The sequence below is a fragment of the Dama dama genome, chromosome 18 (genome assembly GCF_033118175.1).
Source record: "Dama dama isolate Ldn47 chromosome 18, ASM3311817v1, whole genome shotgun sequence".
Taxonomy (NCBI): Eukaryota; Metazoa; Chordata; class Mammalia; order Artiodactyla; family Cervidae; genus Dama; species Dama dama.
In genome coordinates, this window is record NC_083698.1 from 93,431,282 (window position 1) to 93,444,631 (window position 13,350).

Sequence of the window (13,350 nt, forward strand, 5' to 3'; positions counted from 1 at the left end):
AACAACCCATTCTGCTCTTGCGTCTAAATGAAAGCCTGACAGATCTTAATACGGAATTCCTGTTGCTTTTCCTGGTTTCTAGGGCCCAAACATAGAGTGAAGAGACACAGCATGCAGAGGAAGGACAGGACGGAAGGACTGCCAGGACAGGCAGCAGGATTCCACACTCGGAAAAGAATTCAACTGTCCCCTTTCAGGGGAGGGGGCTGTCTTAATGTCTCTGAATGACTTAAACATTGTTTTTAAATGTTGGCATAGTTGGATAAAGTGAGTAATACTAAACCAATAGGAATATTAGCAGGAATAATGGTGGCATTTCACATTAACTAAAATAGTATCAATTAACATCCCTCTCAGGCTCCTGGTGATGAAGCAAAAAGCCTCAGACGACAATGAAAAGAGGTTAAAACCTTACATCTGAAGTTTGCTGCTCAAATACTTTGTATAGTTCTGGTCACAGCGTGTCAGAAAAAGGCCAACAGAACTGGCTAAGGGTAGGGGCAAGGAGCCAAAACCACTACTCTAGAGAAGAGGAGTGGGTGAGGAGACAGGCATTGCTGTAGCAGATGTATAAACAGATGGGAACTCTTCAGTCTGCAATGATCAGAGAGAGAGGTCTAAAATTCAGGATCAATCATGAAGAACACAGTTAAGGTGAATAGAGGTTTGGTCTTCAAATCCTGTAATGGGGAAAACACTATAAACTTGAAGGGGTACTACTGAAGATAAACAAAAGGAGATGATAAATGATTAATCCATGATATAGATAGTTAGCTTAGAGAAATGTCTGCTCTCTGGGTAAGACCCACTGGAGACAGTCAAAAAGAAAGAGAGAGATTCAAGATGACGGACTCAGAACAGATTCTTAAGGAAAAATTAGATGTTTGATAAAGGCCCCTAACATTTGGGGTATGTCAGAATACTAATACATTCCTTTTATAGTAAGTTCTTCTGTATCCCTGCTATGCGCCAAAATCAAAGGTTATAAAGACCACAGGTATGTCCCAATGTGAATTTTACACTACCAAGAAGCACAGGGGTCACTTCAAAGGTAATGAGCCTGAGCATTATCTCTGTATGCTTGAACAGAAGAGCCTAGAAAAGCAATCAACTACAAGGGTGCTCTCATCTGGGGAATATATGAGCCTCGGGAGATAAAGAGCTCATCACCAGGAGCCAGCAGGACAGGACAATTATCCTTTTTATGACCCAGTCCTTTTTACTTAAAAAACCCTAGCTTCCCATGCTGAATTGACAGCTACTTTCCAAGTTGGCACAGAGTTCCAATACTGGGGTTGGGTATGGACTACATTGAAAAGCTGGCACCAACTCATATTTTTGGTCCTAACAGTGAGAAGGAACTTTCCCTAAGAAACATTCCAGCCTTAGAAACGTGCTGTCTCTGCCCCTTGCGCCCCTCTTCCTTGGGTGTGAGGGGTGAGGCTCTGAATGAAGGTGAGACACAAATCCCTGGAAACAGCATCCCAGGTACTGCTACTTTTTTTTTGAAGATTGTTTTTTGATATAGACCGTTTTTAAAGTGTTTATTGCATTTGTTACAATACTGCTTCTGTTGCTTTGGGGTCATGCGGAATCAGCTCAACCAGGGATGGAACCCGCACTGCCCAAATTAGACGGCGAAGTCTTAACACTGGACCTCCAGGAAAGTCCCTCATGTACTTCTGATACTTCCCAACTGTACCCAGAGAGAGCTGCTCGTGACAGTCACAAAGACCAGTCCTAAAACTTTTCCTTGCCTCTTCTTGGCCACTTGGGCCTTTGTTAGGAATCTTCTTTGTAATACGTATGATTATTCCTTAGTTTGCTATGTTGTATGCTTCCTAGGAGAGCTCTGTCCCACAGAACTTTGGTAAATCTGGAAATGTTCCACACCTGGGCTCTCCAACATGGTCACCACTAGTCACACATGGCTACTGAACATTTAAAATGTGACTAGAGAGATGGAGAAACTATATATTTAATTTTATTTACTTTTTAATATTTAAATTTAAGTGTGAATAGTCACATGTAGCCAGTGATAACCACATGGGACAGTGAAGTTCTAGATCAATTCGCTGCGTAAGTTATTGTTTTTATGTAGTTGCAAAGTTGTGTCTGACTCTCTGTGGACTATAGCTTGCCAGGCTCCTCTGTACATTGGATTTCCCAGACAACAAGCCTGGAGTGAGCTGCCCTTCCCTTCTTCAGGGGATCTTCCCAACCCAGGGATCGAACCTGGGGCTTTTGCATTGGCAGACAGATTTCTTTACCACTGAGCCACCAGGGAAGCATGGCTTCACACGTCAGTATGGTACTCCAGATTTAATGACAAGAGTCTATTAATTCTACACAGAGAAAATGCTGCTCCAAAGATACAGGTGGGGCCTCTTCCCTGATCCACTGCCTCAGGAATGGGCCTCACTCTCACAGACAGAACCAAGAACCAAAGCAGATGGCCAAGAGCAAACATCACCACTCTGAGAAAAGGAATCCAGACAAAACTGTGGCTGGGGCTCAGCTGACCCTTCCTATATACAAAATAAAAGAGCACTGCTTACCTTTTTTTCAAAATGATAATTCCTAGAATCATGTTGGCAATTAGAGAACCCTGTAAAAAGAGACAACAGTTTTAGTGCATGAAGGAAAGAAAATAATGTAATTCAAGACAAATATGAACATAAGACAAGAGGGAAAAACAACTACAAAGATGGAGGTTAGGATTAATAACTAGTGAGAATCACTTGTTCTTAGGACAGCAAAAAAAAAAAAAACAAACTATAAAAATCTATCATAGAAAATTATAACACCTTTTAAAGATGACATTAAGAATAAAAATGATCAATTCCCAATATGGTCATAGTTGAAGCCAGGGCTAGCAGGAACATTACAGACTTATTTTTGGCAGGTTTTCTAATTAATTATTGTTGTCGTCTGTTGTTTAGTTGCTAAGTCATGTCGGACTCTTTTGCGACCCCACGGACTGTAACCCATCAGGCTCCTTTGTCCATGGAATTCTCCAGGCAAGAATACTGGAGTGGGTTGCCACTCTCCTGCAGGGTATCTTCCCCACCCAGGGATTAAACCCAGGCCTCCTGCTTGACAGGAGGATTCTTTCCTACTGAGCCACCTGGGAAGCCCATATAATCCACAAGAGCCTTTAATAAGCTTCTCCTCAGCCGCTGTTCGACTGAATGAAGTTGGGCAGGGACCTCTTCTCTTCTCTCGAAAGGCATCAGTCAGTCAGCAAGTGTTTACTGAAAGTCTACTCTGTGCGCAATGCTCTGAAGGTCATCTTAGTTATTATAATCAGCTCTGGAAAGTTCCTTTAGGGAATCTCACATTTCATCTCACAAAAATCTCAGGCCACACAAAAAAGTTATTATTCCAATTTTCACCCATTTTGCATTCCTCTACAAGCCTAACTACATTCCCCTTTGAGTTTCTCTCCTGTTCTCAGGAAACACTCTGTCCTTATTTATACACAAACTAAACGAAACTCTCCCACCATGCCTGAGGCAAAGACGAAAACCCCTGCTGCTCCGGGAGAAACCCTACCTTCCTCAAGAATTTCCCTTTAGCTAATTATCTCAAGTCTCTGCTTTCAAAAAACAGCAGAAAAAAGAAGTAATCTATACCACATACTAGAAGTAAATATAATTTTACAGAAGAAACAAAAAGTGATGAGAAAAAAGTTAAATAACATTCTTAGCAAGACTGAATATAAAACCAACCAGAAAATTAAAGGCAAGATCTGAGGAAATTTTAACTTTGCTTTTATTAACTGCCTATAAGCCTCTGATAAATGAAAAGTAAACCATCCACCTTCACATTTTTATCTTTATGCCTTCCATCTCAGATGAAATTCAGCCTCTTTTCATTCATCCATGAGACCTAGTCTTACACCCTAGACTTTACTTCCTATAGGAACTTTGAATTTAATGGACCCGCTTAACTTCATTTTCCAGAGGAACATATGCATGTGAGTCTGCAGACTTACAGATCTAAATATCATGTGCAGGGGCATGGCGATGTTAAGATTCAGGGCGTAGTTGTTCACCACGCTGACAGTGAAGAACATGGTCACCATTACGGCGTAGTACCTGAGAGGCAGAGACAGCAGTTCATCATCACATAGGGTCTACAATTTCAAGAAAATCAAGTAGACTAGGAAATACATAGTTTTTATTTTAAAAGTATTGTGCTTATCTTCTCTATGTTAAAAGACTGTATCACTATCACATGAAGTCAAATACCAAGTATATATGAAAATACTTCACAAAGCTAGACTAACACAGAAAAAGTTTGAACTATAGAATGTGTTTCAAGAAACACTATTTTAATATTCTTCCATAATGATAAAAAACAACAACTTAAAAAAATTTAGGAACTCTAATCACTTAGAAAGATAAAGGGATAAATACAAAAGAAAAAATTTTATATTTGTATGCCCCCATTTTGAGCTAGAAAATATTTAAGATGACTCTCATATAAATCAGCTTAAACCATTTAAAATGCTTTTCTCTCTTGGTAGGCTAAACATCGGCAATTTCATACAATTCAACCTAATATATTCAAAATGAGAAAAACTGTATTTGAAGTATCAATTCGGTTACTCAATTGTGTCTGACTCTTTGCGACCCCAAGAACTGCAGCACGCCAGGCTTCCCTGTCCATCACCAACTCCCAGAGCTTGCTCAAACTCATGTCCATCGAGTCGGTGATGCCATCCAACCATCTCATCCTCTGTCATCCCCTTTTCCTCCTGCCTTCGATCTTTCCTAGCATTAGGATCTTTTCCAATGAATCAGCTCTTCACATCAGGTACCAAAACTATTGGAGTTTCAGCTTCAGCATCAGTCCTGCCAATGAATATTCAGGACTGATTTCCTTTAATTGACTGGTTGGATCTCCCTGCAGTCCAAGGGACTCTCAAGAGTCTTCTCCAACACCACGGTTCAAAAGCATCAATTCTTTGGGGCTCAGTTTTCTTTATAGTCCAACTCTCACATCCGTACATGGCTACTGGAAAAACGATAGCTTTGACTAGATGGACCTTTGTTGGCAAAGTAATGTCTCTGCTTTTTAATATGCTGTCTAGTTTGGTCATAGCTTTTCTTGCAAGGAGCAAGCATCTTTTAATTTCATGGCTGCAATCACCATCTGCAGTGATTCTGGAGTCCAAGAAAATAAGGTCTGTCATTGTTTCTATTGTTTCCCCATCTATTTGCCATGAAGTGATGGGACTGGATGCCATGATCTTAATTTTTTGAATGTTGAGCTTTAAGCCAACTTTTTCACTCTCCTCTTTTACTTTCATCAACAGGCTCTTTAGTTTTTCTTCACTTTCTGCCTAAGGGTGGTGGCATCTGCTTATCTGAGGTTATTGATATTTTTCCCGGCAATCTTGATTCCAGTTTGTGTTTCATCCAGCCTGGCATTTTGCATGATGTACTCCACATATAAGCTTAATAAGCAGGGTGACAATATACAGCCTTGATGTACTCCTTTCCCAATTTGGAACCAGTCTGTTGTTCCATGCCTGGTTCTAACTGTTGCTTCTTGACCTGCATACAGATTTCTCAGGAGGAAGGTAAGGTGGTCTGGTATTCCCATCTCTTTAAGAACTTTCCACAGTTTGTTGTGATCCACACAGTCAAAGGCTTTGGCATAGTCAATAAAGCAGAAATGGATGTTTTTCTGGAACTCTCTTGCTTTTTCGATGATCCAGTGAAGGCTGGCAATTTGATCTCTGCTTCCTCTGCCTTTTCTAAATCCAGCTTGAACATCTGGACGTTCTTGGTTCACATACTGTTGAAACCTCACTTGGAGAATTTTGAGCATTACTTTGCTAGTGTGTGAGATGACTGCAATTGTGTGGTAGTTTGAGCATTCTTTGGCATTGCCTTTCTTTGGGATTGGAATGAAAACTGACCTTTTCCAGTCCTGTGGCCACTGCTGAGTTTTCCAAATTTGCTGTCATATTGAGTGTAGCACTTTCACAAATCATCTTTTAGGATTTGAAATAGCTCAACTGGAATTCCATCACATCCACTAGCTTTGTTCGTATCTGAAGTATTGGGTTGACCAAAAAGTTTGTTTGGTTTTTTTTTTTGTAAGATGTTACAGAAAAACCTGAATGAACTTTATGATCAACCCAAAGCAGAGCTAAAGAATTCAGGGCAAACATCAACAAGTGGTTCCATATTCTTCAGGAAGTGTCGGAAGTCTTTGAGCACAGAATCCCATCCTTTTACCCCTTTGCACATCTGGAGAATGTGACACATTGAGTCTCAAGTTACCTTCCCTAACAAGAACCAGTTTTGTGTTCCTGGTGAGGTAGTGGGCTCTCTGCCCTCAAGGCAGCCATGCCGGGGCAACATTAACCCAGTTTGGGAAGTTTGAAGAGCTTTACAATGAACGCAGAACCCAGTAATACACACAGGCAGAGTTACTACTGCTAAGAGCAATTTCACAGCTTCTGAATAATAAACTTAGTGATTTCACAAGCTTTTTTGTCCAATTTTCCTTGTCCTGTCTTGAAAAGATGCCATTTGGAGATAGAGTTCATCAAGTTCTTTCAGGATAATTAATTCCAACTATTCCACATCACTGCCTACATTTTGCACTGTCTAGAAATTGCTTGTGGGGATGAATGACATGAGCAAGATGTTGATTATGCCTTCACAGACAGAAAATAAAATAGCCAGCACAAACTGCACACATGGGAGCATGGTTGTTAGGGAAGTTCATGGGGAGCCTCCGAAGGCAGGTTAGGGAGTTTGGGCTTAACTCTTGAGTCCAGGGGTGAACCCCGAGCGCTTGTGAGAGTGGGTGCTACAATACAATGGTAGGAAGCTGACATGGAGGGACGAACAGCTAGGTGATGGGCAGGAGATCAGCCTGCTAGGCTATTAGTATAAAAGTTACGGCGAGAGTGGAAATGTTCTTGAGCTATGCTACTGGCTGCCAGAGCAGAAAGAAATAATGGAAGGAGAAGGAGAAGAACCAGAGGAATCAAAAAAGGTTGGGCTTCTGCTCTAATGTAAATGCTGGTCTTAGAATAAGAAGAAAGTTTTATACAGATACCAAAGCCACTGGGGGACGGGGGTATTTATCCTACTAAATACTCACAACTGGATGGATCACACTTTGTTTCTGTGTGCATGTGTCTTTTTTTTTTAATTGAACAACAGGACCCAATGTATAACACAGAGAACTCTACCCAATATTCTGTAATAGCCTATACAGGAAAAGAATCTGAAGAAGAATGGATATATGTATACGTATACATATCTGTAACTGAATCACTTTGTTGTACACCTGAAACAAATATATTGTTAATCAATGCTACCCCAATATAAAATAAAAATCAAATTTAAAACATAATAAATACACTTTGATTTCAAGTATCTCACAGCAAGAACGCTGTTTTTCAATACAATGTTTATTATAAGATCTGCCCTGTTTCTTTTTGGCCCCATGAATATAATTACACAAATTTGGACTAATGGATGGAGGTCTGGAAATAAGAATCTTACCTTAGTTTGCCATTCATTTTGTTCTGATTGAGGTGAAATTCCCATAACAAAAAACCAACCATTTTACAGTGAACAATTCAGTGGTGTTTAGTATTGTGTTGGCCAAAAAGTTTGTCTGGGTTACAGAAAAACCAACTCAATATATTACAATATTGTGTAACTACCACTTCCATGTCCAAAAGCCATTAGTTTTTTTAAAAGTAATGACAATACCACTCTTACCATATTTGGATACCATCAGGAGGATAACACACATAAGTACTTAAAAATTGGTTATCACACTAGGCCTTTAACTGACCATATGCCAGACACAGAAGATACACAGACACACACACATACACAAAGAGTTATTTTAAGTGTTGTGGCAGGAACTGTATTCTAAAAACAGGCTCCCTGGAGTTTCACCACATATTAAATTCAGAAAATGAATTATTCTACTGCTATCTTTGATATAAATCTTATAAAAGGATGCCTCACATTCCTTTTATATGGTTACGAGAAGAAAAGCTGTTAAGTTTTTTAAAGGGGCTAAAAGAAGACTTCAACGTGCCATACCTTATTGGGATAGCTGGACGCTTCCTTCCCAAATCAGCCTCAAAGAGGAAGCCTTCCACAGCGATAAATAAAAACTGTGCAAATGTCACAATGTTCCCACATCCTGGATGTTTCCTGTGGAGTGGATAACAGAAAGAAAAAAAAGCACAGAAAACCGAGATAAAGGGCATTAAGACTTGTTTTACTGATAGTTCAGAATAACAGGGAAGATGGATTTCTATTACCCACTGTCCATCTTTATTTCAGTTTTCATATCCCATGGATCTCACACACACAGCAACAGACCCACAGAGAACATCCGTTTTCTTCCTTCACTCTTCCGAGGGTGTAGCAGGCCAGGAGGAAGAACCACTCTGATAATGCTCATTCCGAGAACTATGATACAACTTTCCCAGTGAACTGTAGGAAGTTGGTCATAGGTTCTCATTGGGATCCTCACTTAACCAAGAGGGCTTTAGTCCAGATCCTTGTCAGCTTGGGCACAAAGTCCAGAGACAGAAATACACTCAGGTCTCTGTAATGATTTAGTTTCCCTTGTGGCTCAGCTGGTAAAGAGTCCGCCTGTAATGCGGGAGACCTGGGTTCGATCCCTGGGTTGTGAAGATCTCCTGGAGAAGGGAAGGGCTACCCACTTCAGTATTCTGGCCTGGAGAATTCCATGGACTGTGTAGTCCATGGGGCCACCAAGTGACACAACTGAGCCACTTTCACTTTAACCTGTAATGTTTACATATCCTCCCGACCAGGAATGTCCAAGACTGCTGTCAATCAAAGACGCCTGTCAGTGTTGGCCACAAGAACACTCCCTTAGGCAGAGACCCCATGGGGGCCACACCTGGCTGGGGGGAGAGGGACGCGGAATCTTACTCTTTTTCTAAGTATAAAGCACAGGATAAACATACAGCATGTAAGTCCATTTATAGTGTATCTGCAGAGGGATGACTAGGGGGAAAGAAATGCCTACAAAGGGTCTTTTGTGGGCACTGGGGGAGGGGCAGTGATGAAGACAAGACTGAGGAGCACTGCTACAGTCTACCAGTCTCCACTATCCTTAACACAAATGTACTAGGCACTCAATGTACATCCCTGGAATTCACTGGAACCGCTTCAGTCATCTATGTCAGGGTTGGGGAATCTTCCACAGTGACGCTTAGGAATAAATCTACAAGGTAGTAAAATTCTCTGACATCCCTCTTCAGGCACTTTGTGAAAGTTAGTTACTTAATATGTATGGTTTGTTTTCAGCTTCATTTAGCGTCATGTAGTGCTGCCCCATCACTGGAAGAAGGAAACAGTGAGCAGTTGTCTTTGTTTTCCTGAGTCCTCCACAGTCCTCACGTTACCATTATTCCCAAATTATGAAATAGAGCCTCCCAATTCTGTATCCGCATCTTCACCAAAGACATGTACTCAAGCCTAGTGAGTAGAGGGATTTAACAAATATTATATATTAAAATAACATTATTTATTAACAACTCCATTCTCTATTGGTGGTGTCCGTGCTCAGTTACTCAGTCGTGTCCTACTCTTTGTGACCTGCTATGGACTGCAGCCCGCCAGGCTCCTCTGTCCACGGGATTCTCCAGTCAAGAATACTGGAGTGGGTTGCCATGCCCTCCTCCAGCGGATCTTCCCGACCCAGGGACTGAATTCACATCTCCTGCACCTACTGCATTGCAGGTGCATTCTTTACTGCTGAGCCACCAGGGAAGTCCCTATTGGTGGTATTAATATTAAAATAGCAATCCCAAGGACTCATCCTTAAATTCACTAAATAAAAATAAACAATGCCAAGCATAAGCCGTTCCTGTATAGCACTGTGCTTTCCATCTGAAGCGGAACTGTTGCTCCTCTCTAGGCTCTACTGCTTATGAAGGTTTCCTTGAAAACTACTGCTCTGTATTCGACAATCTCTTTTGGTACTCCTTATGTTCGAGGGACAGGGCGAAACATTGCAGGAATTCATACATAATCATGTAAGTCATTCCCCTCATTCAAGGAACTAATCAAGACTATGAGCCTAAATATAAGTGACAGGAGAGGGAACTTTAGCTTTAGCACAGTGCTCTTCAACTCCGGCTGAAATGAAAGTGAAAGTCGCTGAGTCCTGTCCGACTCTTTGCGACCCCATGGACTATACAGTCCATGGAATTCTCCAGGCCACAATATTGGAGTGGGTAGCCTTTCCTTTCTCCAGGGGATCTTCCTAACCCAGGTCTCCTACACTGCAAGCAGATTCTTTACCAGCTGAGCCACAAGGGAAGCCCAAGAATACTGGAGTGGGTAGTCCCTATCCCTTCTTCAACAGATCTTCCAGACCAAGGAATCAAAGCGGGGTCTCCTACACTGCAGGCAGATTCTTCACCAGCTGGGCCACAAGGGACTCAGGCTAGGCTGCTCTTTAAAAACCCATAAACCTGAGAAGCCCCACCCTCCCCTGTGGGCTGGGGCCCTGGAATCTGTACTTTTGAAAGCTTCCCACTAGATCCTAATGTGCACCCAGAGCTGAGAACCACTAGGGTAGGTCTGGGAGGTGTAGGAGTGTGTGTGTGCATAAGATGCACAAGTCTTAAGGGCTGCCATGGGGCTGAGGGTCCATGTGCTCCACAGAGCTTGTGTATGCCAAGTTGCTACAGTCACATGTGACTCTTTGTGACCCTACGGCTTAGAAGCACACAGTGACATGCAGGATCCAGCTCTGCCGCTTACCTGATGACAGCGGAAGTTAATTACCCTAAGTTTAGTTTTCTTATCTTCAGAATGGGAACAGCACTAGTGCCTATCTCCTTGAGTAAATAAGCCAGTCCCTGAAATGCACTTGACAGAGGGAAAAGGCAAAGAGTAGAACACTAGGATACCTTCAACCTAGGTATAGTAACTCTTCTAAAGACATTTATATGGACCAAGTTTTCTCACCTGTAAAACAGAAGTGATGTCTTTTTAATGTCATAGTGAGGATTCAATGAGAAATCAACAATCACAGGACTCAGTCCAAGAAGGGCTCATTATACGTCTTGCTTTCCCTTGCATTTCCTCTTTACCACCAGCTTAGGCCAATTCAACTAATGAATAATTATTGAGAACATTCTGCCTGTGCAGTTAAGTTCTGGCTGTGAGGGAGCTGCCAACTTAATGAGATATGATCCCTGCCAAGCATGGATGGAGTAAGAGGCAGAAGGAACCCAGTGCCCTGATCCTTCTTCCTGGATGGTTAAAGGGTTAAAGGGTTCATCTTCATGCCTCCAGTCTCTGGACACTGAGTCTGGCCTTCACTCAAGCAACTGAAGGAAACATGACCTAGAATATTAGGATTGTATGAAAGTTAAAAAGAAACTACTTCAAAAAAAAAAAAAAAGATTCCCTTTAAAAGTATTATTCTTCACAGGATGTTTTAAAGGGCATCATAACAGGATTGGATCAAGATGGCAGAGGAGTAGGACGTGGAGCTCACTTTCTCCCACAAATACATCAAAAATACATCTATGTGTGGAACGATTCTCATGGAACACCTACTGAACACTGGCAGACGACCTCAGACTTTCAAAAGGGCAAGGAAATCTCCATGTAACTGGGTGGGACATAGAGAGAAAAAAGAAAGGAATCGAGATGCGAACCTGACTGCCTGAGAGGGAGGCTGTGAAGGAGGAAAGGTTCCTGCTCTTGGGAAGGGCCCTCTCTAGCAGGGAGATCAGCCAGGACAGAGGGGGAGCTCCGGAGTCCTGGAGGAGAGCACAGCAACCTGTCTGTGAAGGGCAAAGCAGACAGAGACCCGCAGAGACGGGCAGTGCTGCCCAGCCCTCCCCAGACTGAGGTGCTCCCCTACTGGGGTGGGTGGGGGCTGGGGAGCGAGGCTCGGGTTCCAGAGCTCAGACTCTGGGGAGAGGACTGGGGTTGGCTGCGTGCAGACAGCCTGAGGGGGCTGGCTAGGATGTGGTGTGCCACAAGCAAGGGGGTGTGGGAAGATGCCTAGGCCCACCAGAGAAGCAAGGCCATTATTGGGAGGTGTGTGAGGAGGTGGTGGGCCCACCAGAGAAGCTTCTTTCTCCGAGTACACTCGGAGGCAGGGCACAGGCTACTTGGACTCTAGGAGTCCTGAGGAAAGAGACACCACCCAAACCCAAAAGAGCCCTCCTGCCAGAAAATATTAAACTCACACAAGCTATGCAGGGATGCTCCCACATATAAATAGCCCTCCAAGACTACAGTAGATAGTTGTTTTTTTTTTTCAAAACTCACAGAGTAAGAGGGATATAAGCAAAATGAAGAAGCAGAGGAAACACTCCCAATTAAAAGACCAAGAAGATTCCCCTGAAAGAACAAACAATGACATAGATCTCTTCAGTCTAAAAGACACCAAGTTCAAGAAGGAGGTAATGAAAATACTGGAGAAATTAAGAAAGGCTATTGACAGAAATGCAAATTACTGTAAAAAGGAACTAGAAACATAAAGAAGCAAAAAAATTTAAAATTCACTTGCCAAGACAAAAGTGGAGCTAAAGGCAATGGACACGCAGAATGTATCATGCAGAAGAAAGAATAAGTGACCTGGAAAACAGAATAATGGAAATTACCCAATCAAAACAGCAGACAGGAAGCCAAACTGGGGGAAAAAAATGAAAGCAATATAAAAGACTTGTGAGATAATTTAAAGCATGCCAATCGCCAATCTATATATAATAGGGATTCTAGAAGGAGAAGAGAAAAGGGGATTGAAAATGTATTTGGAGAAATTATGGCTGAAAACTTTCCAAACCTAAAGAAGGAAACAGTTTGCATTCCCACCAACAGTGTAAGAGGGTTCCCTTTTCTCCACACCCTCTCCAGCATTTATTGCTTGTAGACTTTTGGATAGCAGCCATCCTGACTGGCGTGTAATGGTACCTCATTGTGGTTTTGATTTGCATTTCTCTAATAATGAGTGATGTTGAGCATCTTTTCATGTGTTTGTTAGCCATCTGTATGTCTTCTTTGGAGAAATGTCTGTTTAGTTCTTTGGCCCATTTTTTGATTGGGTCATTTATTTTTCTGGAATTGAGCTGCAGGAGTTGCTTGTATATTTTTGAGATTAATCCTTTGTCTGTTTCTTCATTTGCTATTATTTTCTCCCAATCTGAGGGCTGTCTTTTCACCTTACTTATAGTTTCCTTTGTAGTGCAAAAGCTTTTAAGTTTCATTAGGTCCCATTTGTTTAGTTTTGCTTTTATTTCCAATATTCTGGGAGGTGGGTCATAGAGGATCTTGCTTTGATTTATGTCGG

General features: G+C 41.9%; 1 protein-coding gene across 2 annotated transcripts in view; it reads right to left on the reverse strand.

The window, feature by feature from the left end:
- Positions 1-13,350, reverse strand: part of SLC35B4 (solute carrier family 35 member B4) — a 40,633-nt gene that overhangs the window by 13,471 nt on the left and 13,812 nt on the right. The window contains exons 1-4 of one of the 2 annotated variants that reach the window (XM_061165837.1): positions 8,318-8,677; positions 8,094-8,207; positions 3,998-4,100; positions 2,559-2,608 (exon numbers count right to left, since the gene is read on the reverse strand). In XM_061165837.1, the coding sequence (XP_061021820.1) occupies positions 2,559-2,608; positions 3,998-4,100; positions 8,094-8,207; positions 8,318-8,346 (296 nt within the window). In that variant the 5' untranslated portion in view covers positions 8,347-8,677. Of the gene's footprint in view, positions 1-2,558; positions 2,609-3,997; positions 4,101-8,093; positions 8,208-8,317; positions 8,678-13,350 lie in introns of those variants that run through there. The other variant, XM_061165836.1, reaches the window with a different exon arrangement.